Source organism: Bombina bombina, chromosome 2, assembly GCF_027579735.1.
Source record: "Bombina bombina isolate aBomBom1 chromosome 2, aBomBom1.pri, whole genome shotgun sequence".
NCBI classification, from domain to species: domain Eukaryota; kingdom Metazoa; phylum Chordata; class Amphibia; order Anura; family Bombinatoridae; genus Bombina; species Bombina bombina.
The window spans coordinates 473,484,308-473,510,111 of record NC_069500.1 but is presented as its reverse complement, the minus strand read 5'-3'; the positions used below and the strand labels follow the sequence as shown (position 1 = coordinate 473,510,111).

Sequence of the window (25,804 nt, the reverse complement as noted above, 5' to 3'; positions counted from 1 at the left end):
ATATAAGATGTGGAAATGGTTCCAAAGGATATCCAAGATGTACAAAAAACAAAAACAAAACAGAGATATATATCAGGTGTTGTAAAAAAAACTCCCAAAAATTGAGTGAAGTGTGAAAAGGTGAATTCATTCAGTGGAAAAGAGAGTTATTCGAAAGTGTTAATAGTAGATATAGATCCCTCTGTGGGGTTGTGTTTTCCTCTTTGGAGCTGATTCATATTTTCTTCCCATAACCTGTAAAAACATATAGCAAATAGTGCAATACGGCTAAAAACAAAAGTTGGAAAAAGGAATAAAGCTTACGAAATGACTGTCAACGTGTTTCAGCCCTCAAAAATGGGCCTTTATCAAGACTAAAGTGCTAGTCATATCTGGTTGCCTTATATAGTGGATGTGGTATGTGTATTTTGTACTAACTTCCTGTTTGAGTAGTGTTTGGGCGCCAAAGATTACTATAGGACATCCTCTTCCTGTGTTTCGTTATTCTATTCACTTACTCTAAGTTTAAAGTGATTGCAGGAAGTGACGTCAGATAGTAACGTCACTTCCGTGTTAGCATAAAAAATCAATGAACATTTAGACTGATCTGTAACTAATATGTAGGTAAATGATGTTAGACATAAAGGTCATTGTGGACGAGTGTTTCTTGTTTCGTTCCGCTTTGCTTGTGCGGACCATATCACCTAGGTTATTATCGATATTAGTACGAACTGGAAGTGACGTCACGAATCGGCGTCACTTCCGTGTTAATATCAACATCAAGTGTCGCTAAAATGTAGTAAACTTTGCTTTAAAATGATCGTTTATGAGGCTATGCGGTGCTAACGAGCAGTTTTGTCTCACCGCTCACTTACCTGCAGCGCTGGTATTACGGGTTTTTACAAACCCGGCGTTAAAAGGCAAGAAGTGAGCGTTGAGCAAAATGTTGCTCCTTACCGCACTCCAATACCAGCGCTGCTTAAGTCAGCGGTGAGCTGGTCATATTTCCCCATAGGAATCAACGGGGGGCCGGCTGAAAAAAAGTCTAACACCTGCAAAAAAGCAGAGTAAAACTCAGTAATGCAGCCCCATTGATTCCTATGGGGAAATAAAATTTATGTCTACACCCTAACATGAACCCCGAGTCTAAACACCCCTAATCTTACACTTATTAGCCCCTAATTTGCCGCCCCCGACATCGCCAACACCTGCATTATATTTATTAACCCATAATCTGCCACTTCGGACACCGCTGCCACCTACATTATAAATACTAACCCTTAATCTGCTGCCCCCAACATCGCCGACACCTACATACTATTTATTAACCCCTAATCTGCCGCCCCCAATGTCGCCGCCACATACCTACTTTTATTAACCCCTAATCTGCCGTCCCCAACGTCGCCGCCGCCAACATACTAAATGTATTAACCTCTAAATCTAAGTCTAACCCTAACACCCCCTAACTTAAATATAATTTAAATACGTCTAAATAAAATTACTACCATTAACTAAATTATTCCTATTTAAAACTAAATACTTACCTATAAAATAAACCCTAAGCTAGCTACAATATAACTAATAGTTACATTGTAGCTATCTTAGGGTTTATTTTTATTTTACAGGCAAGTTTGTATTTATTTTAACTAGGTAGAATAGTTATTAAATAGTTATTAACTATTTAATAACTACCTAGCTAAAATAAATACAAAAGTACCTGTAAAATAAAACCTAACCTAAGTTACACTAACACCTAACACTACACTATAATTAAATAAATTAACTAAATTAAATTAAATTAGCTAAAGTACAAAACAAGCAAACACTAAATTACAGAAAATAATAAAAAAAAATTACAGATATTTAAACTAATTACACCTAATCTAATAGCCCTGTCAAAATAAAAAAAGCCCCCCCAAAATAAAAAAAACCCTAGCCTAAACTAAACTACCAATAGCCCTTAAAAGGGCCTTTTGCGGGGCATTGCCACAAAATAATCGGCTCTTTTACCTGTAAAAAAAAAAAAAATACAAACAACCCCCCCAACAGTAAAACCCACCACCCACACAACCAACCCCCCCAAATAAAATACTATCTAAAAAACCCTAAGCTCCCCATTGCCCTGAAAAGGGCATTTGGATGGGCATTGCCCTTAAAAGGGCAGTTAGCTCTTTTACAGGCCCAAACCCTAACCTAAAAATAAAACCCACCCAATACACCCTTAAAAAACCTAACACTAACCCCCTGAAGATTGACTTACTGGGAGAAGTCTTCATCCAAGCCAGGCCGAAGTCCTCATCGAAGCCGGGAGAAGTCTTCATCCAAGTCGGGCGAGGGGCTTTATTTTGAAGGGGCTTTTTTTTATTTTGATAGGGCTATTAGATTAGGTGTAATTAGTTTAAATATCTGTAATTTTTTTTTATTTTCTGTAATTTAGTGTTTGTTTTTTTTATACTTTAGCTAATTTAATTTTATTTAGGTAATTGTATTTAATTTAGTTAATTTATTTAATTATAGTGTAGTGTTAGGTGTTAGTGTAACTTAGGTTAGGTTTTATTTTGCAGGTACTTTTGTATTTATTTTAGCTAGGTAGTTATTAAATAGTTAATAACTATTTAATAACTATTCTACCTAGTTAAAATAAATACAAACTTGCCTGTAAAATAAAAATAAACCCTAAGCTAGCTACAATGTAACTATTAGTTATATTGTAGCTAGCTTAGGGTTTATTTTATAGGTAAGTATTTAGTTTTAAATAGGAATAATGTAGTTAATGATAGTAATTTTATTTATATTTATTTAAGTTAGGGGGTGTTAGGGTTAGATTTAGGGGTTAATACATTTAGTATAGTGGCGACGTTGGGGGCGGCAGATTAGGGGTTAATAAATGTAGGTAGGTGACGTCAATGTTAGGGACGGCAGATTAGGGGTTAATAATATTTAACTAGTGTTTGCGAGGCGGGAGTGCTGCGGTTTAGGGGTTAATATGTTTATTATAGTCGTGGCGACGTTGGGGGCGGCAGATTAGGGGTTAATAAATATAATGAAGGTGTCGGCGATGTTAGGGGCAGCAGATTAGGAGTTCATAAATATAATGTAGGTGGCGGCGGTGTCCGGAGCGGCAGATTAGGGGTTAAAATTTTATTATAGTGTTTGCGATGCGGGAGGGCCTCGGTTTAGGGATTAATAGGTAGTTTATGGGTGTTAGTGTACTTTTTAGCACTTTAGTTATGAGTTTTATGTTACGGCGTTGTACCATAAAACTCATAACTACTGACTTTTAAATGCGTTAGGACTCTTGACAGGGTAGGCTGTACCGCTCACTTTTTGGCCTCCCAGGACAGACTCGTAATACCGCCGCTATGGAAGTCCCCTAGAAAAAAGACTTTACGAAGTTTACGTAAGTCGTTTTGTGGTAAGGCCAAAGAAGTGTGCGGTACACCTATACCTGCAAGACTCGTAATGCCAGCGGGCATAAAAAAATCAGCGTTAGGACCTCTTAACGCTGCTTTTTTACCCTAACGCACAACTCGTAATCTAGCCGAGAGGTTGGTAATATAGTGGACACTGTGTATATTAAGAGTCATGCTATTTTGTATTCCATATTGTATTTTCATTTATTATACTTCTATTCTCTTCTCTGTTATTGTTCTTATGTTGCCATGGAAACACATCATCTCTGTTTAGGTCTTTCATCAATCATATACATTAGCGACGGATAGATGTATTTGGATATCTATAGAATTAGCAACCTAATCTATAGTATTGTGTGATCCCATATACTGTGGGAGCTATCCTATTATAACTAGTATGTAAGGTTCTCATATATGGGAATCTGATATATTAAATACGTCAATAAAAGAACTTAGGGTAAACAGCCTTTCTGTAATACTTATAGCTTATTTGTAATAGCATATATTAATCACAATTGGTTGCCCTGGGAGTAGAGCGTCTCTCTAGCATAAAGGCTTTCAAATTTACATGTTGCATCAAGGGTATGTATAATACTTGATCATAGATACAGTGCTAACATATGTTTCTTTTTTAAGATTGTAGTATCATATGGTCAACAGAATTGGTTAACAAATGTATACTTCTCTCTGTTTATAGGTCTAGTAACAATACTAGAATTAGTGTGAACACACATATAGAACTAGAACTTATAGATATACATAGAGATCTATGTGAAGAAAGATCTTCAAGGTCCATAAGTACATAGATATTCACAGGCACTTCCTCACTAATGTCAGAATTGAAAAATAAATAAAATGAAATATATTAAATATGTTTCAGTACAGATAGTTGGATCACTGCTCATATGGCATAACTTATATGACACCTTATATATAACATACTTGATACAGTGGACTCTTTATCATAGTTGTGACACACAGCTTCCATCTCATTAGTAGAGTTGTGTGGGTACTGAATAAGCTTAAAGATTGCTTAAACATAATTATGAACATTCTTATTTTAATTTTTTCCACATTTCTTTTTGCCCACTACTTATTGCCCACCTTTTGGTATATTCTTTATACAGCTGTCTTACTTTGTTAAATCTTATTTGTAGAGAGTCCTCTTGTTCCGGAATATTGTCACCAAGGAGAAGGAGAAGCTAGGCTTAGTGGAGACCAGCACTGCCTCTCCACATGTTACCCACATCACTATACGGAGGTCACGTATGTTGGAGGTGTGTCCAGGGTCACCAAAAACTCAATATTTTTTTTGCAATGTTGTAAAGTGACAGCAAACTACTTGACATCAATGTTGCATCAGAAGGACTCACCAAATATTGCATATCCCACCCACACACACCATGGGCCCTGGTAGAACCGATATAAATATGATTCATTTTATGACAAATTACAGCCTTTGAAAGCCTTCAGGAGCCTTTTCTGCTGTTTTATATGATTAGTTGTTATATTCTAAATTCCTTTAGATGATTGTGCTTAAAGAACAGTTATAAACCCAGAAGCATTTTAATGTGTTCCTTTAGTTCTGCTATTCTAAAATGCTTTAGTTCTGACATTCTAAAATGCACATTGTGTTTGGTAGCAGAAATCACACTCCGGAAACTTTTCTACAAATTCCTCCTGTAAAATTGTAATCAAAATGAAGTAGCAGTGCACTATGTATTTAATTATCAACTTGTAGACCTCAGCAAAGCTGCCTTTGTACCAGAAGGTTACAAATAAGTGCTCTTTTTACACTATATTGTGGCGTAAGACCAGTGAATAGACGCTGAATGGCAAAAAAGAACATTTGTGGTACAATTCTCTCCTAGCTGAGAAAAAAGTGCCACGTAATTCCTGATTTACATGCTTTATGGCAATTTAAAATATAACCTCTCTGTGCTCCCCTTATAGTCTTCCAGATAATGAATGTTGGAAAAAATCTACCCCTTTACATTTGCTGCTCTTTTTTTTTTTATCAACTATAAATGTAAAATCTGGAGAGGAAGCACAGAGTTTAATTTTTGGATTTTCATTAAGCAAACATTTAAACCGGCAGATTCTCTGCTTTTCTTCCTACTTATGTAAGAATTTTTTTTAATGAAATTCCATAGTTGGTTTTAGATACAAATTTATGATAAATAGAACATTTTTAAAACTAATTGGTCTCAAGGTGTTAATTTAAAGGGACATTCAATTCAAAATTAAACTTTTCATGATTTAGATAGAGCAGCAATTTTAAACAATTTTAGACATTTGTCAGAAAAAAAACCTACTACTCATTTGAAGTTCAGACTAAGTGCTATTGCATTGTCTTGTTATCATGCATTTGTTGAGTATGCAAATCTACTGTATTTACTGGTCCTTTAAACCAATAATATTATCAGTAAAAAACCAGATATACTAACTGTTATATTACCTGATCTGTGAATGTCTTTGTAGGTTTTAGTATGAGATCTGACTGGAAAATAATGCCTTCAAATAGGGTTCTTGCTGTAGGGAACATTTTCTAAGGTATCCGATTATAAACTGTGAAACCATTTTCTATTTCATAATAATGTCACAGCATTAGCTCACAAATGAGCTCTCCATTCAAACTGAGATGTGTTCGTGTTTAAACCATGCACAGAAAATTTATTGTATACCATTTTAAGACTTGAAAATTCTCAAGTTTCCCTTTAAATTTCACTATTTCAAAGTAAGACCTGAGGTTATACTGTAGAATAAACAGGAAATTATATTAGGACCAGACTGGTATAAAGTGCCTTTGTCTTTCTTAAGTTATAATTTTACGTATCATATTATTTATTGTTTATAACTTTTTATACTTACTAGGATGGATATGACCAGCTGCGGCAGCTTTCCCAGAATGCTATGAAAGGGGTCATACGTGTAAAGTTTGTGAATGACCTTGGTGTTGATGAGGCCGGGATAGACCAAGATGGTGTATTTAAGGAGTTCTTAGAAGAAATTATAAAGAAAGTGTTTGATCCAGCTTTAAATCTTTTCAAGGTAATTTAATAGCCTTAAAGCATCAAACAGAACCATATAACCTAGTTATCATTTTGAGATGTTTTTCCTCTTTTTTTCCCACCTGCAGACTACCAGTTCTGGAGATAGATTATATCCATCTCCTACATCTTATATTCATGAGAACTACCTGCAGTTGTTTGAATTTGTAGGAAAGATGTTGGGCAAAGCAGTATATGAGGTAATAAAATAATTATTCATTATTGCTGTTCAAGTTTAACCAGAATATTTTGTTCAACATTAAGTCCCACTTAACAGCATCCCTGGCTATTGGAAGATGAGAAGCATAACTAAAATAGCCAGGGTTTCATCATCCATAGCTGTAGTTTTCTATGCTGTACTTTGGAAGGTTACTAGGTATTCCTGATAGCATACAATTAAATATAAAGTCCAATGCTATACTTTTCATTAAACACATTTACTGAGCTAAAAATGTCTGATAATAGCTAGATGGTATGAACTTATCTGATATGAATATTAAATGGACTTGTAAGATGCTGCCATTGGTGAATTTTACATATCACATGCTTGATCAGATTTATTACCTAAAGAATTAATGCAATTTCAAAATTCACTTAATACAAAGCATGCAAGATCAAACTTTCTTTATCAAAACATATTAAATTCACATCTGCATAAACATAGCAAGTAGCTATAATGCTATAATCATAGCTTTAATATGTTGGCACTCAGGGAGGGGCTGCATTCAAATATAATTCTCTCTTGCAGCCTGTGGGCCAATATGGTGGCACCCAGCACTTATAAAAAGTTTTATCCATTGAAGCTAATTCAAGGTGAACCTCAGTTTTTGTTTGCAGGTGTGAATAATGCCGGGTTTTGTTGTTTTTTTTTAAATAATTTTAAAGGATTTTTGCTGCACATCATGTCGCTTACAAATGTCACTGACACCATGAGTGAATTAGTTTAGATCAGAGAAACACATACATTAGATTAGTGAATTCACCAAATATTGCACAGGTGGCAAGTACTATCTGCACACCTTGTAGACGCCTCGTTATTTACATTAATGGTAGCATAAGGATTTGGTGTTTCTTCCCTAACCTGATTACTTATAGACAGCACCTGGTTTACTCTAACAAGACGCCAGATTATAAGGGGAGCGCTATTTAATGCTTTTGCTCAAGCGCTAACACTGCTCAAAGTAAACTTTTTAATTCAAGTTGAAAGTAAAAGGTTTTCGAACGAGTGAAAACCAACGTGTGTAGCTTATTCTCACCATAGACTTCAATGGAGCGCAATGTTAATAAAACTAAAACTTACCACTCGCACTCTAACCCAACACCATATTAACCCCTTCGAAACCAGGACTTTCATAGAAAAACTTGCCCAAAATACTGCAGAACTTTTAGCATTTTTGCTATCACTCCATGTAAAAAGAAATAGAGCCTTGGTTTTTTTTTATTTACTTGTCAAAACTATATATTTCTTTCCAATGGCATTCTAATTACTAGTGGGGAATTCAACTCCTGGCCACCAGGAGGAGGCAAAGAACACCCCAGCAAAGCTGTAAGTATCACTCCCACTTCCCATAAACCCCCAGTCATTCTTTGCCTTGTACATTAGGAGGATGAAGATATTTAATCCTTTTAGCAGTTGGAAGACGGCGAGGTAGTCCTTGCTTCTTTTCCAACATTTATGCTACCCCTATATAGAAAACAAGGGTTGGTTACTCTGCTTTTCTTTCTCTACAGGTCCCTGTCAGAGGTCGGCTGAGTCTGTCATACCTGTGATGCTGTACCTGCCCTGCAGCGGATTCACAGGTAACTGCTTTTGCCTTCTAGATTAGAAGGATTCAGCACTTAGGGAGTTAACCCTTCAAAGAAAAGGTGGATACTTCAATGGATTTATTATCTCTTTAATTTGGGGATATAATTCTTGGGAAGCAGAGGCTGGGCACTGTACTGTCAGAGGGAGTGAAAAGTAAAGAAGTCTTTATTTCTTCTATAAGGTACGACGAGTCCACGGATTCATCCTTTACTTGTGGGATATTATCCTCCTGCTAACAGGAAGTGGCAAAGAGCACCACAGCAGAGCTGTCTATATAGCTCCTCCCTTAGCTCCACCCCCAGTCATTCTCTTTGCCTACTCTAAGTACTAGGAAGGGTAAAGTGAAAGAGGTGATAAAATATTAGTTTTTAATTTCTTCAAGCAAGAGTTTTTTGTTTTAAATGGTACCGGTGTGTACTATTTACTCTCAGGCAGCAGATGGATGAAGACTTCTGCCTGGAGGATGATGATCTTAGCATTTGTAACTAAGATCCAGTGCTGTTCCCACAGAGGCTGAGGGGTACAAGAAACTTCAGTGTGAGGAACGTTTTCATGCTATATAGCAGTGAAGTATGTTCAGTCGTTTTTTCTGGAGAGTCTGTGTATTTCAGAAAGGCTGACAGTATCCCCATGAGGGTAAGGGTAAGCAGTAATCCTAAGAGCTATAGAAAGGCATTACTAAGCTTGCATAAGGGGATAATTACAAAAATAGTTGACACTGAGTTTTGAATGTTTGTGGGCAAACGTTTTATGAACTGGGAGTGCTGTTAACGTTTTTTGGGCAACTTTATTGAGGGTACACTTGGCTTATTTTTTGGGTCTCAGAACCCACATGGCTAGTTTAAAACCGCTCTGGTACGGTTCTTTGAGGCTGTAGAGACATCGAGTGAGATGGACGGGGCCTATTTTCGCGCCTCAGATGCGCAGTTGTTTTCACGCAGCAAGCTCCAACTCCTGAGGGCCCTTGTGGATGTTTTGGGCCAAATCGAAGCTTTAACCCCATATTTAGTATCCCTGAGGGCAGCAGGGCTGTGGCAAGGTGCTGGGGGTGTTTTTTCCGAATTTAGGCCTAATTTCAATCCGGTTTGCACATTAAAGGGTTAAATGTTAAATTTCCTTGTGAGGCAAACTTAACTACACATATTGAGTCTGCTTGCAAAAATTTGAAAAATTTGGTGCATTTTAAAGCAGTTTTGCAGAACGTGTATGCTTTTTTTCTCTTAAAGGCGCAGTACCGTTTTTTAAGATTGTTATTTTTTCACTAAATAAAGTGTTTTCATGCTTGTTTGTAGCCATTACTAGCCTGTTCAACATGTCTGACATTGAAGAAAGTCATTGTTCAATATGTTTAGAAGCCATTGTGGAACCCCCACTTAGAATGTGTCCCTCATGCACTGAAAGGTCAATAAATTGCAAAGAACATATTTTAGCTACTAAAAGTATGTCGCAGGATGATTCTCAGTCAGAAGGGAATCAGGTTATGCCATCTAATTCTCCCCGTGTCACAACCATTAACGCCCGCACAAGCGACGCCAAGTACTTCTAGTGCGTCTAATTCTTTCACCCTGCAAGATATGGCCGCAGTTATGAATACTACCCTCACAGAGGTTTTATCTAAGCTGCCTGGGTTGCAGGGGAAGCGCAGTAGGTCTGGTGTGAGAACAAATGCTGAGCCCTCTGACGCTTTATTAGCCATATCCGATGTACCCTCACACTGTTCTGAGTTGGGGGTGAGGGATTTGCTGTCTGAGGGAGAGATTTCTGATTCAGGAAAGATGTTCCCTCAGACAGACTCAGATATGACGGCTTTTAAATTTAAACTAGAACACCTCCGCTTATTGCTCAGAGAGGTTTTAGCGACTCTGGATGATTGTGACCCTATTGTAGTTCCAGAGAAATTGTTTAAAATGGACAGATTTCTAGAGGTTCCTGCCTACACTGATATTTTTACGGTCCCTAAGAGGATTTTGGACATTGTTACTAAGGAGTGGGATAGACCAGGTATTCCGTTCGCTCCCCCTCCTACTTTTAAGAAAATGTTTCCCATATCAGACACCATGCGGGACTCGTGGCAGACGGTCCCTAAGGTGGAGGGAGCTATTTCTACCCTGGCTAAGCGTACAACTATATCTATTGAGGACAGTTGTGCTTTCAAAGATCCTATGGATAAAAAATTAGAGGGTCTCCTAAAGAAAATATTTGTTCATCAGGGTTTTCTTCTCCAACCTATAGCGTGCATTGTTCCTGTAACTACTGCAGCTTCTTTTTGGTTCGAGGCTCTGGAGGAGGCTCTTCAGGTTGAGACTCCATTAGATGATATTCTGGATAGAATTAGGGCTCTCAAGCTAGCTAATTCTTTCATTACAGATGCCGCTTTTCAACTGGCTAAATTAGCGGAAAAGAATTCGGTTTTGCCATTTTAGCGCGTAGAGCGTTATGGCTTAAGTCCTGGTCTGCTGATGTGTCATCAAAATCTAAGCTTTTGGCCATCCCTTTCAAGGGTAAGACCCTATTTGGGCCTGAACTGAAAGAGATAATTTCAGACATCACTGGAGGGAAAGGTTATGCCCTTCCTCAGGATAAGACAAATAAGATGAGGACCAAACAAAATAATTTTCGTTCCTTTCGAAACTTCAAAGGTGGTTCCTCTACCTCTTCCCCTGCTGCAAAGCAAGAGGGGAATTTTGCTCAATCCAAGTCAGTCTGGAGACCTAACCAGACTTGGAACAAGGATAAACAGGCCAAGAAGCCCGCTGTTGCCACCAAGACAGCATGAAGGGGTAGCCCCCGATCCGGGACCTGATCTAGTAGGGGGCAGACTTTCTCTCTTTGCTCAAGCTTGGGCAAGAGACGTTCAGGACTCCTGGGCTTTAGAAATCGTAACCCAGGGGTATCTTCTAGATTTCAAAGATTCTCCTCCAAGGGGGAGATTCCATCTTTCTCAATTGTCTGTAAATCAGACAAAAAGAGAGGCGTTCTTACGCTGTGTAGAAGACCTATATACCATGGGAGTGATCTGCCCAGTTCCGAAAACAGAACAGGAGCAGGGGTTCTACTCCAATCTGTTTGTGGTTCCCAAAAAAGAGGGAACCTTCAGACCAATTTTAGATCTCAAGATCCTAAACAAATTCCTCAGAGTCCCATCCTTCAAGATGGAGACCATTCAGACTATTTTACCAATGATCCAGGAGGGTCAATATATGACCACGGTGGACTTAAAGGATGCGTATCTACACATCCCTATCCACAGAGATCATCACCAGTTCCTCAGGTTCGCCTTTCTGGACAAGCATTACCAGTTTGTGGCTCTTCCCTTTGGGTTGGCCACAGCTCCCAGAATTTTCACAAAGGTGCTAGGGTCCCTTCTGGCGGTTCTAAGGCCGCAGGGCATAGCTGTGGCGCCTTATCTGGACAATATCGTAATTCAGGCGTCGACTTACCAACTAGCCAAGTCTCACACGGACATCGTGTTGGCTTTTCTAAGATCTCACGGGTGGAAGGTGAACGTAAAAAAGAGTTCACTTATCCCTCTCACAAGAGTTCCATTCCTGGGAACTCTGATAGATTCGGTGGACATGAAAATTTTTCTGACGGAGGTCAGGAAATCAAATATTTTAACAATCTGCCGAGCTCTTCATTCCATTCCTCGGCCGTCAGTGTTTCAGTGTATGGAGGTAATCGGACTAATGGTAGCGGCAATGGACATAGTTCCGTTTGCTCGCTTGCATCTTAGACCACTGCAACTATGCATGCTCAAACAGTGGAATGGGGATTATGCAGATTTATCTCCTCAGATAAATCTGGATCAAGAGACCAGAGACTCTCTTCTTTGGTGGTTGTCACAGGATCATCTGTCCCAGGGAATGTGTTTCCGCAGGCCAGCATGGGTCATAGTGACGACGGACGCCAGCCTATTGGACTGGGGTGCAGTCTAGAATTCCCTGAAAGCACAGGGTTTGTGGACTCAGGAGGAGGCTCTCCTCCCGATAAATATTCTAGAACTGAGAGCGATATTCAAAGCGCTTCTGGCGTGGCCTCAGCTGGCTTCGGCCAGATTCATAAGATTCCAGTCGGACAATATCACGACTGTAGCATATATCAATCATCAGGGGGCAACAAAGAGTTCTCTAGCGATGATAGAGGTTGCCAAAATAATTATATGGGCAGAGGCTCACTCTTGCCATCTATCAGCAATCTATATCCCAGGAGTGGAGAACTGGGAAGCGGATTTTCTAAGTCGTCAGACTTTTCATCTGGGGGAGTGGGAACTCCATCCGGAGGCGTTTGCACAATTTATTCAGCAATGGGGCACACCAGAATTGGATCTGATGGCGTCTCGTCAGAACGCCAAACTTCCTTGTTACGGGTCCAGGTCAAGGGATACTCAGGCAGTACTGATAGATGCTCTTGCAGTACCCTTGTCGTTCAACCTGGCTTATGTGTTTCCACCATTTCCTCTCCTTCCTTGTTTGATTGCCAGAATCAAACAGGAGAGAGCTTCAGTGATTTTGATAGCACCTGCGTGGCCACGCAGGACTTGGTATGCAGACCTGGTGGACATGTCATCTCTTCCACCATGGACTCTGCCACTGAGACAGGACCTTCTGATTCAAGGTCCGTTCCAGCATCCAAATAGTTTCTCTGCGTCTGACTGCTTGGAGATTGAACGCTTGATTTTATCCAAGCGGGGTTTCTCTGAGTCGGTCATAGATACCTTGATTCAGGCTCGAAAGCCTGTCACTAGGAAAATTTATCATAAGATATGGCGTAAATATCTTTATTGGTGTGAATCCAAAGGCTACTCATGGAGTAAGATCAGGATTCCTAGGATTTTGTCCTTTCTCCAAGAAAGCTAGTTCCTTAAAGGGACAGATATCTGCCTTATCAATTCTACTGCACAAGCGTCTGGCAGATGTTCCAGACGTTCAGTAGTTCTGTCAGACTTTAGTTAGAATCAAGCCTGTGTTTAAACCTGTTGCTCCGCAATGGAGTTTGAATTTAGTTCTTAAAGTTCTTCAAGGGGTTCCGTTTGAACCTATGCATTCCATAGATATTAAGCTTCTATCTTGGAAAGTTCTGTTTTTAGTTGCTATCTCTTCGGCTCGAAGAGTTTCAGAATTATCTGCATTGCAATGCGACTTGCCTTATCTTGTTTTCCATGCTGATAAGGTGGTTTTGCGTACCAAACCTGGATTCCTTCCTAAGGTTATTACTAATAGGAATATCAATCAGGAAATTGTTGTTCCTTCTCTGTGTCCTAATCCTTCCTCTAAGAAGGAGCGTCTGTTGCACAACTTGGACGTGGTTCGTGCTTTGAAGTTTTACTTGCAAGCAACCAAAGATTTCCGTCAAACGTCTTCTTTGTTTGTTGTCTATTCTGGAAAACGTAGAGGTCAAAAAGCTACGGCTACCTCTCTTTCTTTTTGGCTGAAAAGCATCATCCGTTTGGCATATGAGACTGCTGGACAGCAGCCTCCTGAAAGGATTACAGCTCACTCTACTAGAGCGGTGGCTTCCACATGGGCTTTTAAAAATGATGCTTCTGTTGAACAGATTTGTAAGGCTGCGACTTGGTCTTCGCTTCATACCTTTTCCAAATTTTCCAAATTTGATACTTTTGCTTCTTCGGAGGCTATTTTTGGGAGAAAAGTTCTTCAAGCAGTGGTGCCTTTTGTTTAACCATCTGTCTTGTCCCTCCCGTTCATCCGTGTCCTGTAGCTTTGGTATTGTATCCCACAAGTAAAGGATGAATCCGTGGACTCGTCGTACCTTATAGAAGAAAAGTAAATTTATGCTTACCTGATAAATTAATTTCTTCTATGGTACGAGGAGTCCACGGCCCGCCCTGTCATTTTAAGACAGATTATATTTTTTTAAACTTCAGTCACCTCTGCACCTTGTAGTTTCTCCTTTTTCTTCCTGTACCTTCGGTCGAATGACTGGGGGGTGGAGCTAAGGGAGGAGCTATATAGACAGCTCTGCTGTGGTGCTCTTTGCCACTTCCTGTTAGCAGGAGGATAATATCCCACAAGTAAAGGATGAATCCGTGGACTTGTCGTACCATAGAAGAAATTAATTTATCAGGTAAGCATAAATTTACTTTTTTTGTGGCTCTGACTAGGGTTGCCCTTATTATAGTGGGGTAGACAAGCTGGGCAAGGCTATTTCTCAACTTATAGTCAATGGCATGTTTTACATAGTAGGTGTATTTATGCCCTTAGTAGTTATCGGGCAGTGTACATTTTAGAGAGATTGTTTTACCTTTACTTGAAAGCACTGTGGCCTAGATTTAGAGTTCGGCGGTAGCCGTCAAAACCAGCGTTAGAGGCTCCTAACGCTGGTTTTGGCCGCCCGCTGGTATTTGGAGTCAGTGATTAAAGGGTCTAACGCTCACTTTTCAGCCGCGACTTTTCCATACCGCAGATCCCCCTACGCCATTTGCGTAGCCTATCTTTTCAATGGGATCTTTCTAACGCTGGTATTTAGAGTCGTTTCTGCAGTGAGCGTTAGAGCTCTAACGACAAGATTCCAGCCGCCTGAAAATAGCAGGAGTTAAGAGCTTTCTGGCTAACGCCGGTTTATAAAGCTCTTAACTACGGTACCCTAAAGTACACTAACACCCATAAACTACCTATGTACCCCTAAACCGAGGTCCCCCCACATCGCCGCCACTCGATTAAAATTTTTAACCCCTAATCTGCCGACCGCCACCTACGTTATACTTATGTACCCCTAATCTGCTGCCCCTAACCCCGCCGACCCCTATATTATATTTATTAACCCCTAACTTGCCCCCCACAACGTCGCCGCAAGCTACTTAAAATAATTAACCCCTAATCTTCCGACCGCAAATCGCCGCCACCTACGTTATCCCTATGTACCCCTAATCTGCTGCCCCTAACATCGCCGACCCCTATGTTATATTTATTAACCCCTAATCTGCCCCCCACAACTTCGCCGACACCTACCTACACTTATTAACCCCTAATCTGCCGAGCGGACCTGAGCGCTACTATAATAAATGTATTAACCCCTAATCCGCCTCACTAACCCTATCATAAATAGTATTAACCCCTAATCTGCCCTCCCTAACATCGCCGACACCTACCTTCAATTATTAACCCCTAATCTGCCGACCGGAGCTCACCGCTACTATAATAAATGTATTAACCCCTAAAGCTAAGTCTAACCCTAACACTAACACCCCCCTAACTTAAATATAATTTACATCTAACGAAATAAATTAACTCTTATTAAATAACTTATTCCTATTTAAAGCTAAATACTTACCTGTAAAATAAATCATAATATAGCTACAATATAAATTACATTTATATTATAGCTATTTTAGGATTAATATTTATTTTACAGGCAACTTTGTAATTATTTTAACCAGGTACAATAGCTATTAAATAGTTAAGAACTATTTAATAGTTACCTAGTTAAAATAATTACAAATTGACCTGTAAAATAAATCCTAACCTAAGTTATAATTAAACCTAACACTACCCTATCAATAAAATAATTAAATAAACTACCTACAATTACCTACAATTAACCTAACACTACACTATCAATAAATTAAATAAACACAATTGCTACAAATAAATACAATTAAATAAACTATCTAAAGTACAAAAAATAAAAAAGAACTAAGTTACAGAAAATAAAAAAATATTTACAAACATAAGAAAAATATTACAACAATTTTAAACTAATTACACCTACTCTAAGCCCCCTAATAAAATAACAAAGCCCCCCAAAATAAAAAATTCCCTACCCTATTCTAAAATACAAAAATTACAAGCTCTTTTACCTTACCAGCCCTGAACAGGGCCCTTTGCGGGGCATGCCCCAAGAATTTCAGCTCTTTTGCCTGTAAAAAAAAACATACAATACCCCCCCCCCCAACATTACAACCCACCACCCACATACCCCTAATCTAACCCAAACCCCCCTTAAATAAACCTAACACTAAGCCCCTGAAGATCTTCCTACCTTGTCTTCACCTCACCAGGTATCACCGATCCGTCCTGGCTCCAAGATCTTCATCCAACCCAAGCGGGGGTTGGCGATCCATAATCCGGTGCTCCAAAGTCTTCCTCCTATCCGGCAAGAAGAGGACATCCGGACCGGCAAACATCTTCTCCAAGCGGCATCTTCTATGTTCTTCCATCCGATGACGACCGGCTCCATCTTGAAGACCTCCAGCGCGGATCCATCCTCTTCTTCCGACGACTAGACGACGAATGACGGTTCCTTTAAGGGACGTCATCCAAGATGGCGTCCCTCGAATTCCGATTGGCTGATAGGATTCTATCAGCCAATCGGCATTAAGGTAGGAATTTTCTGATTGGCTGATGGAATCAGCCAATCAGAATCAAGTTCAATCCGATTGGCCGATCCAATCAGCCAATCAGATTGAGCTCGCATTCTATTGGCTGTTCCGATCAGCCAATAGAATGCGAGCTCAATCTGATTGGCTGATGGGATCGGCCAATCGGATTGAACTTGATTCTGATTGGCTGATTCCATCAGCCAATCAGAAAATTCCTACCTTAATTCCGATTGGCTGATAGAATCCTATCAGCCAATCGGAATTCGAGGGACGCCATCTTGGATGACGTCCCTTAAAGGAACAGTCATTCGTCGTCTAGTCGTCGGAAGAAGAGGATGGATCCGCGCTGGAGGTCTTCAAGATGGAGCCGGTCGTCATCGGATGGAAGAACATAGAAGATGCCGCTTGGAGAAGATGTTTGCCGGTCCGGATGTCCTCTTCTTGCCGGATAGGAGGAAGACTTTGGAGCACCGGATTATGGATCGCCAACCCCCGCTTGGGTTGGATGAAGATCTTGGAGCCAGGACGGATCGGTGATACCTGGTGAGGTGAAGACAAGGTAGGAAGATCTTCAGGGGCTTAGTGTTAGGTTTATTTAAGGGGGGTTTGGGTTAGATTAGGGGTATGTGGGTGGTGGGTTGTAATGTTGGGGGGGGGGTATTGTATGTTTTTTTTTACAGGCAAAAGAGCTGAAATTCTTGGGGCATGCCCCGCAAAGGGCCCTGTTCAGGGCTGGTAAGGTAAAAGAGCTTGTAATTTTTGTATTTTAGAATAGGGTAGGGAATTTTTTATTTTGGGGGGCTTTGTTATTTTATTAGGGGGCTTAGAGTAGGTGTAATTAGTTTAAAATTGTTGTAATATTTTTCTTATGTTTGTAAATATTTTTTTATTTTCTGTAACTTAGTTCTTTTTTATTTTTTGTACTTTAGATAGTTTATTTAATTGTATTTATTTGTAGCAATTGTGTTTATTTAATTTATTGATAGTGTAGTGTTAGGTTAATTGTAGGTAATTGTAGGTAGTTTATTTAATTATTTTATTGATAGGGTAGTGTTAGGTTTAATTATATCTTAGGTTAGGATTTATTTTACAGGTCAATTTGTAATTATTTTAACTAGGTAACTATTAAATAGTTCTTAACTATTTAATAGCTATTGTACCTGGTTAAAATAATTACAAAGTTGCCTGTAAAATAAATATTAATCCTAAAATAGCTATAATATAAATGTAATTTATATTGTAGCTATATTATGATTTATTTTACAGGTAAGTATTTAGCTTTAAATAGGAATAAGTTATTTAATAAGAGTTAATTTATTTCGTTAGATGTAAATTATATTTAAGTTAGGGGGGTGTTAGTGTTAGGGTTAGACTTAGCTTTAGGGGTTAATACATTTATTAGAATAGCGGCGAGCTCCGGTCGGCAGATTAGGGGTTAATAATTGAAGGTAGGTGTCGGCGATGTTAGGGAGGGCAGATTAGGGGTTAATACTATTTATGATAGGGTTAGTGAGGCGGATTAGGGGTTAATACATTTATTATAGTAGCGCTCAGGTCCGCTCGGCAGATTAGGGGTTAATAAGTGTAGGCAGGTGTCGGCGACGTTGTGGGGGGCAGATTAGGGGTTAATAAATATAACATAGGGGTCGGCGATGTTAGGGCAGCAGATTAGGGGTACATAGGGATAACGTAGGTGGCGGCGGTTTACGGAGCGGCAGATTAGGGGTTAAAAGTGTAATGCAGGGGTCAGCGATAGCGGGGGCGGCAGATTAGGGGTTAATAAGTGTAAGGTTAGGGGTGTTTAGACTCGGGGTACATGTTAGAGTGTTAGGTGCAGACGTAGGAAGTGTTTCCCCATAGGAAACAATGGGGCTGCGTTAGGAGCTGAACGCTGCTTTTTTGCAGGTGTTAGGTTTTTTTTCAGCTCAAACAGTCCCATTGTTTCCTATGGGAGAATCGTGCACGAGCACGTTTTTGAGGCCGGCCGCGTCCGTAAGCAACTCTGGTATCGAGAGTTGCATTTGCGGTAAAAATGCTCTACGCTCCTTTTTTGGAGCCTAACGCAGCATTTGTTTGAACTCTCGATACCAGAGTTAAATTTATGGTGCGGCCAGAAAAAAACCCGCGGAGCGTTAACAGCCCTTTTACCGCCGAACTCTAAATCTAGGCCTGTATTTGCCCGCTTTTGAGTTTTTTGGTGTTGCACTTGTTAGAAGTTGCGATCACATGACGGGGGTGCCGCTCAGCTTACTTCCGCTGAACGGTTAGTTGCGGCGAAGTCCATATTCAGTATAGCTAGCTGGCAAGGTGGATAGTAGTGGTCTCTGGACAGTCCACATTTTTATCCTTTCTAATAGCGGATCTTTGCAGCAGCAAGATGCTGCATATTGTCAGAAGTAGGATCGTTTTTACTAGTGTGGAAATTGATCCCTGGTCACTGGTGTGGTGAGTTTCTCCAGCAGAGCTGGGAAATAGCTGTGCATGTATTTTGTCTCTGTTCTTTCCTACATAGATTATATACTTGGGGATTTTAGATTTAATAAATTGCTGAGGTTTTTTTGTATACACCTATACTGTGTAGGGCAATGGATGCTGACAAAAAATGATCCTTGTTCTTTGACAAATGCCTTTACTGCGTTTATGCAATTTTGTTCCACAGGCCTAAATAAAATGTTACTCTCTAAAAATAAAGATACCCTCTCAGAGCCATCTTTCTCTCAGGATAATGTTGTCCGTGACATGCTTCAACTTTCCCATCAGACGTCTCAGTCTTTGGCAGTTACACAAGCAGTGCACTGCGGTTCCTCTCAGTCAGCTCCTGGAGGTATATATTTACCAGGGGATTTTGCTGCACAACTGACTTCTGCAGCTCTGAGTGCCTTACCTATTGCTGGTAAATCAAGTCGCTCTGATTCCGCCAAGGCTGCTTTAGTTGGTCTATCTCAGTTATCTGAGGAGGATCACTCCTCTGTGGCTTCTGAGGGCGAGATCTCTGATTCTGAATCTGCTGTTGCTAGTACAGTGGACTCAAAGGAGGTACATTTTTAGATTTAAGCTTGAACACCTCCGTTTACTTTTGAAAGAGGTTCTAGCTACTTTGGAGGACTCTGAAACTACTGTCAAAGAGATTCCTAAAAAGGCTAATAAACTCAACAGAGTATTTGATGTCAAACCCAAATCTGTGGAAGTATTTCCTATTTTTTTAGATCCCATGTCTGACATTATATCTCAGGAATGGAAGAAGCCAGCTGTTCCTTTTTTCCCCCATCTCCTGTTTTTAAAAAGATGTTTCTTGTTGCTGTCTCTGTGTGAGATCTTTGGCGCACTGTTCCTAAAGTAGAGAGCGCTATTTCCACTTTATCCAAAAGAACCACTATTCCTCTAGAGAATAGTTCCTCCTTTAAGAACCCTATAGATAGGAAACTGGAGAGTTACGTAAGAAAGTTGTTTCTTCACAAGGGTATACAATGGCAACCTGTTTTTAGTATTGCGACAGTTGCTGGTGCGGGCTCATATTGGTGCGACTCCTTGTCCAATCTGATTTTGGAGAAGATTATAATAGAGGAGATCCAGGATAGGATCAAGGCTTTGAAGCTGGCTAATACCTTTATCTGTGATGCCAGCATGCAAGTAGTTTGTTTGGGGGCAAAGCTTTCTAGCTTTGCCGTTCTATCTCGCAGAGCCCTGTGGCTTAAGTCTTGGTCTGCTGACGTGACATCCAAGTCTAAACTTCTGTCTCTGCCCTTTAAGGGCAAGACTTTATTTGGTCCTGGTCTGGCTGGAATCATTTCCACGGTTACTGGTGGAAAGGGAGCCTTTCTACCACAGGACAAGAAAGATAGACCCAAGGGTCGCCAAAATTCTAATTTTCGTTTGTTTCGCAACTTCAAGAGACAGAAATCCTCCTCTTCCTCCAAACCTGAGCAAGCCAAGACCTCATGGAGGTCTAACAAGCTTTGGAATAAGGGTAAGCAATCCAAGAAGCCTTCCTCTGAGAATAAATTAGCATGAAGGGTCCGCCCCCGATCCTGTCATGGATCAAGTAGGGGCAGGCTTTCCTTCTTTCAGCAGGCTTGGATTTGCGATGTTTCAGATCCTTGGGCAGTGGAAGTAGTCTCCCAGGGATACAGGATAGGATTCAAATCTTGTCCTCCAAGAGGCAGATTCCTCTTGTCAAGGTTATCTGCAAACCAGATAAAGAGATAGGCTAGGAGTGATTGTCCCAGTCCCTCTGGTCTAGGTTTCTATTGCAACCTATTTGTAGTTCCCAAGAAAGAGGGCACTTTTCGACCCATTCTAGACCTCAAGTGTCTCAACAAGTTTCTCAAGGTTCCGTCCTTCAAGATGGAGACTATCCGTTCCATTCTCCCCTTAGTTCAGGAGGGTCAGTACATGACCACTATCAACCTGAAGGACGCGTATCTTAATGTTCCTATACACAGGGGACAAACACTTCCAATTTGTAGCCCTTCCCTTCCGCCTAGCCACTGCCCCTTACATTTTTACCAAAGTTCTAGGGGCCCTTTTGGCGGTGGCCAGGTCTCAAGGAATTTCGGTGGCACCGTACCTGGACGATATCTTGGTTCATGAGCCATCTTTTCACTTAGCAAGATCCCATACGGATGCTCTGTTGACGATTCTCTGCTCTTACGGGGGGAAGTTGAATCTGGAAAAGAGTTCCTTGGTGCCAAATACCAGGGTATGTTTTTTGGGGACGATAATAGACTCTATCTCCATGAAGATTTTCTTGATAGAGGTCAGAAAATCTAAACTTCTTGCTTCCTGTCTTTCTCTTCAGTCCTCTCTCCATCCATCAGTGGCTCAGTGTATATAAGTCATTGGTCTAATGGTGGCTTCCATGGACATTTATTCCTTTTGCTCGTTTCCATTTGAGACCTCTACAGTTATGCATGCTCAGACAATGGAACGGAGACCACTCAGACCTCTCTGAGGATAGTTCTAGACAATCTGACGAGAGATTATCTGTCCTGGTAGCTCTTTCAGGACCATCTGTCCCAGGGCACATGCTGCCTGAGACCATCTTGGGATATTGTGACTACGGACGCCAGCCTTTCGGGCTGGAGTGCAGTTTGTGGTTCCTTAAGTGCGCAGGGCATTTGGACATGGAGTCTGCCCTTCCAATAAATATTCTAGAATTGAGAGCAATCTTCAATGCACTGATAGCTTGGCCTCAACTGAGTTTGGTCCGATTTATCAGACAACATTACTTTGGTGGCGTACATCAACCACCAGGGAGGAACACGGAGTTCCTTAGCTATGAAGGAGGTGACTCGCGTTCTTCAGTGGGCGAAGTCTTGTCACATTTCTGCCATCCACATCCCAGGGGTGGACAACTGGGAAGCGGATTACCTGAGCAGGCAGACCTTTCATCCAGGGGAGTGGGCCCTTCATCAGGAAGTATTCTCAATAATAACACTAAAGTAGGGAGTTCCAGAGTTGGTGTGATGTCCTGTTTTATGCAGGAACTTTTGCAGTGTTATTGAATTAAGGGTTTGTTGCTCTTTTAATGAATAAAACAGGCAGTATGATTTGAACTACCTGTTAGATCACTGGTGAGACTTTTACTGGTAGAAAACTTCATAGATGCCAATTAGAGGCAAGGAATATTTAGGTAGAAACAATTGTTGCAATATAAGTAAGGAACATAAAGCAAACAGTTCTGAGTAAATGATAAAAGAAATATGTATTTTGATACACTTGTGAAAGCGGCAGTAATTGATTCTTGTTGTAGCAATGTTCAAATATGGCTTCACGCACTCACACACTCATTCATAAAATATATACATCACAGACAGACTATGGTAATAACCGGAAGATTCAGCAAGGTAATGCGGATGGTTTCCAGAGAGTAACAACGTAAGAACAATCCTTTGTAAATGGATTAAATATTACCTTAAGTTTGAAGGGAGCGGTTTTACCTCTGTGACCGGTAAATAGCTTCAGTGAGAGTGCGGCTTCCAGACGTTGCAAGTAGTTCCGGTGCTCCTTGATTCAGTTTGTTTGTTAAATTAGAATTCCGGAAGAATGAGTAAATACTTTGAAAGTAAAATGTGCAACAAAAGATTCTAACTTACTACTCCTGTTTAGAGAGAAAGAAGTTAAAGCAAGTTAGGAATTTTCAGAGTAGAATCACAGCAATAGGGATGCGGTCAAATAAGCTGCAGAGGGAAAACAATTTTCAGGCAATGAATGATGGTTCAGGTGTGCCTGATATAGGGTGGAGGAAAGGTAGGCGGGATATACCTTAAAGGTATATCACATACTCCCCCCACTAAGGGGTCCCCCAATTGACGAGAGGGATGGCTTCAAAGGATATCTGCGATGAAAGGATCTAATTAAACGGGGAGCAGAAATGTCCGTGCTACGATGCCAAGAATTGTCCTCAGGACCAAAACCTTTCCATTTTAATAAGTACTCTAAGTGATGATTCTTGATCCTAGAATCCAGAATATGTTCCACCTCAAATTCATCGTGGTCATCTATTTGTAACGCAGTTGGAGTCTGAAGACTGGATGGTACGGTAGAAGTATAAGGTTTAATTAGAGATACATGTATAGTGGGATGAATCCTATAAGCTGCAGGAAGAGTTAAACATACTGTCATAGGGTTCAAAATTTTATTGATTACAAAAGGTCCAATGTATTGATTTGCCAATTTCTTAGAGGGTACATGGAGTTTTAGATTCTTTACAGATAGTAATACTTTGTCACCCACTTTATATACTGGACTGGGTCTGTGACGTTTATCATAATAAGCTTTCTGGTAATTCTTTGCGTCAGATAAATGTTTTTTGACTAGGGCTAGTCTTGCTTCTAGTTGTAAAGAATAGTCTTTAGCAGCTGGAGAATTTACATCAGTTTTAGATAGAGTCAAAGTTGTTGGATGATAGCCATAGGTTACATAGAACGGTGTCATCTTTGTTGAAGATGATACTGAATTGTTGTAAGAGAATTCCGCCATTGATAAATAATCTATCCAATCATCTTGCAAATGGGAAATGTAACAACGAAGATATTGTTCTAATGTTTGGTTTAGTTTTTCAGTCATCCCATTGGTTTGGGGATGGAAAGCTGTTGAGTATCTTGGTGTAATTTTTTAATAATTTGCATAATGATCTCCAAAAGGATGAGGTGAATTGTGTACCTCTATCTGTTATAATATCAGTGGGTAGTCCATGAAGTTTTACTATGTGATTAAGAAAAACATTAGCTGTAATATAAGCGGAAGGTAACCTTTTTAGAGGTATAAAATGTCCCAACTTTGTTAGATGATCTATTACAACTAATATAGTGTTAAAGTTCCTTGATTTTGGTAGTTCTACAATAAAGTCCATCGAGATCATGGACCAGGGTTTATCCGGGACTGGCAATGGGGTCAACAATCCGATGGGTCCTTTATGATCTATTTTATTTCTAGCACAAATGTCACAGGAATTGACATAATCTTGAATGGTTTGATTCATGTGGGGCCACCAAAAGTTCCTTCTTGTTTTTTCAATGGTTTTTTGTATTCCGGTATGACCGGATAAAGGTTCGTCATGAGTGTGTTTCAATATTTGTTTCCTTAATGAACTGGGTATATACAATTGATTTTTATGATTTATCAAACCAGTATTTAAGTTTTTGTGACAGGATTTAGGTGTATTGGTTTCTTTTTCTTGTGCCCTTTTAATCTCCTCCTCTAGAGGTGTTAGGGCTCCAATAAATTTTTCGATTGGTACTATTGGAGTCATAGTCTCTTGAGGTGTCATTTCCTGTACTCTGGATAATGCATCAGCCTTGGTATTCAGACTTCCTGGTCGGTAAGTGATCAAGAAATTGAACCTATCTAAAAATAGAGACCATCTTACTTGTCTAGAAGTTAAAGTTTTACTTTTCTTCAAATATTCCAGATTCTTATGATCTGTGAAGATTTTAAATGGTTTTTGTGTACCTTCCAGTAAGTGTCTCCATTGTTCGAGGGATACTTTGATAGCAAGGAGTTCTTTATCTCCTATACTATAATTATTTTCTGCGGGTGTGAATCTTCTTGAATAATAAGCTACAGGAAATAATTCTGATTTGTTATCTACTTGTTGAGATAGAACTGCTCCTATACCTGAACTTGATGCATCTACCTCTAATACATATTGCAGCTCAGGATCTGGCATGTGTAAAATGGGGGCTTTGGAAAATTGCCCTTTTAAGTAGTCAAAAGCTGATTGGGCCTGTTCGGTCCATTTATATCTTTGTTTCTTACTAGTCAACTGAGTTAAGGGCTTTACTATATCAGAAAAGTTTTTTATAAACTTTCGATAGTAGTTGGCAAAGCCAATAAAACGTTGTAGTGCACGAACTGATTTTGGTGTAGGCCATTCTAATACAGATGAAATTTTATCTGGATCCATTTGGATCCTATTAGGAGTTATTATGTAACCCAGAAATTTAATTTTGTCAACATGAAATAAACACTTTTCATGTTTGGCATATAACTTGTGTTCCTTCAATCGCATTAAGACCCAACGTACATGTCTTTCGTGTTCCTCTTCTGTCTTGGAATAAATCAGAATGTCATCTAAATACACTATAACACAAATATCCATTAAATCTCGGAAGATTTCATTAATAAAATGTTGAAAAGTGGCTGGAGCATTGCTCAATCCAAAAGGCATTACATTGTATTGGTATAACCCATATCGAGTCCGAAAAGCGGTCTTCCATTCGTCACCTTTCTTTATTCTGATAAGGTTGTATGCCCCTTTTAAATCTAATTTAGTAAATATTTGTGCTCCTTTTAACCGTTCTATTATCTCTGGTATTAGTGGTAATGGATACCTATTTTTTATGGTTATAGAGTTTAAAGCCCTGTAGTCAATTATAGGCCTTAGAGTGCCATCTTTGTTTTTTACCAAAAACATGCCTGCAGCAGCAGGGGATGTGGAGTGAGATATAAATCCCTTTCTCAGGTTGTCATCCAAATAGGACCTTAAGTATACTAACTCATCTTGTGATAGAGGATAGATCTTCCCATGCGGTATTGGTGACCCTGGAATGATATCTATAGGGCAATCGAAGCTTCTATGGGGTGGTAAATTTTCTGCTTCTTTCAAATTGAAGACCTCTGCCAAATCCTGATATATCCCTGGTATCCCTATCTCAGATGATGAAAGAATGCTATGAGGGTAACAGGTGTTCATGCAATATGTTGAGTCTAGATT

General features: G+C 39.8%; 1 protein-coding gene across 1 annotated transcript in view; it reads left to right on the top strand.

Moving 5' to 3' along the window:
* The window catches only part of UBE3B (ubiquitin protein ligase E3B), a 160,928-nt gene that overhangs the window by 55,299 nt on the left and 79,825 nt on the right, over window positions 1-25,804 (top strand). Inside the window, exons 19-21 of the mRNA XM_053702112.1 lie at window positions 4,550-4,669; window positions 6,267-6,443; window positions 6,532-6,642. Of these exons, the coding sequence (XP_053558087.1) occupies window positions 4,550-4,669; window positions 6,267-6,443; window positions 6,532-6,642 (408 nt within the window). The remainder of the gene's footprint in view (window positions 1-4,549; window positions 4,670-6,266; window positions 6,444-6,531; window positions 6,643-25,804) is intronic.